The 2646-nt window shown below is 45.1% G+C and overlaps 1 protein-coding gene across 1 annotated transcript; it reads right to left on the minus strand.

Annotated features, from left to right (window-relative positions):
- Positions 1 to 1156: 1156 nt before the first annotated feature.
- On the minus strand, positions 1157 to 2301 carry LOC102719125 (auxin-responsive protein SAUR32-like). Its single transcript, XM_006656422.3, has one exon. The coding sequence runs from the start codon at positions 2046 to 2048 to the stop codon at positions 1629 to 1631; it is 420 nt and encodes a 139-aa protein (XP_006656485.1). The 5' UTR covers positions 2049 to 2301; the 3' UTR covers positions 1157 to 1628.
- Between the last annotated feature and the right edge of the window lie 345 nt (positions 2302 to 2646).

Raw genomic sequence — 2646 nt, forward strand, 5'->3', positions numbered from 1 at the left:
ACACATCAATCAATAGCCCTAGGTTTTAAATTGCAACTATAGATTAGCTAGAGAGATCCAAATCAAACACAACTTCCAAAAAGAATAATCAAACACGGTTTCTATTATTTCGTTTTCCAAGTTACATGGAGTTGTAGACCTACGTACACATACCCAATCTCTCTTTTCCTATTGATCACCCAAAAGTGGTCTACCACTAACTACTAGTTGCTGGTACTAGAGGATCAATTCTTGCTTCATAATTTGTGAAGCTTATTTGCCTAGGTCAGGATTCGATTTAGTCTAATACTTTTCACTGCAGTTTGAGACGATGAAAACAACCAAATTAAGCATCGTTTTCATCCATAGATTCACAAGAGGTACGTAGTTTTGCAGTTAATAAACTGAGGTAAACAACAAGGTGGGGGTGGGGAGAAAATCACACAGAAAATGAACAAAACTACCTTATCTCTGAATATTCTGATGGTGTATCGCTGCCTTCTCGTACTGCATATCCTTTTAGCCAAACAACCTGCTCGATCTTGCTTGATCCATCCTCTCCTTCCTACTGCGGCGCCGCCCTTCCTACCACCTCGAGATTCTTCTTCTTCTTCTCTCTCTCTGACTCTCATGTCTGACAGAGATTGCCAGGTCTCTCTGCCACAAGAAGCTCTGACAACTGTTGCAGTACCAGGTTTCAGTTTCAACAGCAATTAAAGAAATGCACTGAAGCATGCATGGAAATCCTCTGAATGTGCTGTATGATTAGTAGAGAACAATAATGAGCAGCACTAACTGCTAGCTTAGTGCTAAATAAATCATGATGGTTGGTGTTTACTGGTAGAAGAGAGTGGACAAAACCAAGAAAGTAAGCTAGGATCCCAGAAGAGATGAAGAAAAAAAAACAACATTTGCTAGCTAGCTAGTTAGCTGGCCCCCTTTGTTCTTGTCTATGGAGAGCTAGGCATTTTTTCCTCCACTCCTTTGGAAAGCCAATATAGATAGATAGACATGTTTAGTTTGTTTCTGAAATTTCTGAAACTTTCATCCCTATCACACGTATGAATCTTGATGAACAACCCCTTTAGTAAAATGAATTCTTTCTGAATATTGAAAGGACGTTCTTTCTGAACAGAAAGAGAATACTACCAACCAAAACATCTTTCTTTCTTTCTTCTTTTGAAATTTTCACCAACCAATATAATCAACCATGAAAAAATGAACTGAAACCACAAATAGAGAAAAAGAAGAAAGGAGGCATCTTTGGATTGAACAGATCATTTGATCTCCATTTTCATCATCATCTTCATCACAATCTAACTTGACTCAACTAGGAGCTAGAGAGAGAGAGAGAGGATTAGAGAGTCCTAAACTCCTAATTAAGGGATGAACAAGCTGCTGCATGACAGATCTGCACATGCAGTCTACTCAACTCAACCATGCATGATCCTTTGATCATCAAAAGCCATCTAAAATCCTAACCAAAAGAACAAGAAAACCCTAAAGTATTATTAATATATGGATCGATCTAAGAGAGGAGCGAACTAGAGCTAGCCATGAAGAACCACGCATCATCATCATCATCATCATCTTCTTCTTCTTCTTGCCACGCATGCGCCGGGTCGACGGCCGGCGATGCATGATCATTCTCAGGCCCTGAAGCAGGCGGCGATGTGGAAGTTGTGATGTCCGGAGGAGCCATGGCCATGGCCGCCGCCGTTGCCGGAGAGGGAGAGGAGGCCGCCGTGGGCGTGGGCGTGGCCGGTCTTCTGGTGGTGGATGATCCCCTGGACGCGGCGGAAGTGGTCGACGCCGCAGGGGATGGTGATGGCGCCCTTCTGCTCGAAGCCGTACTCCTCCTCGGCCTCCTTGAGCAGCCCCACGAACAACGGGTGCTTCAGGTACCCCACCGGCACCACGAACCTCTCCCCCTCCGCCCCGCCGGCGCCGGGCCCCACCACCCGCACCGCCATGCACCCCTTCGGCGGCATCGCCCCACCCCCTCCCCCCGACGACGACCCTCCCGCCGACGCCGACGACTGCTGCCTCTTCAGCAGGTGCACTCCCATCTCGATCGATTTATATCCAAGAAACGCTCTCTCTCTCTCTCTCTCTCTCTCTCTCTCTCTCTCTACACTCTAGCTAGCTCCTTCTCCGATCCGACGACGACCAAGAACACCGCCGTTAGAGCGGCGGGATCTCCATGACTGCGCGGCTAGCTGGCCGGAGCCGGCGGCTCGATGGCGAGTTCGAGGAGTTGGTGGTGGTGGAGGAGGAGGCGTAGGTGCGCGTGTATATGAGGAGGCCGGTGACTGCTGCTGGGTTTGTTTCTATCTGTTGAGATTTTTGTGGTGTTTTTTTCTCACTCTGGTATTAATTATTGATTTCCTTTTATTTTGTACTGTTTTATAATTTCCTGGTCAGAAATAAATTCCAGATTGAATATATCTCTCCTCATAAATTCTTCAGCCAATTCAGGAGAGTTTCCTGGTTGTGTTGATTTGCTCTTATTATTATAGATATTGGTAATTAATCCATCTATCTTGCTTGGCAAAAATAGTTTATATCTTAATTTTATATCTTATGGATACATATAATTTTTAACAAAAATGAATTTCATTGTGTAGCTAGCAGCTGTAGGACAGGGTAACGCGCCACTACCGCTTT

Source organism: Oryza brachyantha, chromosome 6, assembly GCF_000231095.2.
Source record: "Oryza brachyantha chromosome 6, ObraRS2, whole genome shotgun sequence".
Lineage (NCBI taxonomy): Eukaryota > Viridiplantae > Streptophyta > Magnoliopsida > Poales > Poaceae > Oryza > Oryza brachyantha.

Bases quoted from the DNA above. Each gene is read 5' to 3' on its own strand.
- LOC102719125 (XM_006656422.3), bottom strand. From the start codon at position 2,048: ATGGGAGTGCACCTGCTGAAGAGGCAGCAGTCGTCGGCGTCGGCGGGA.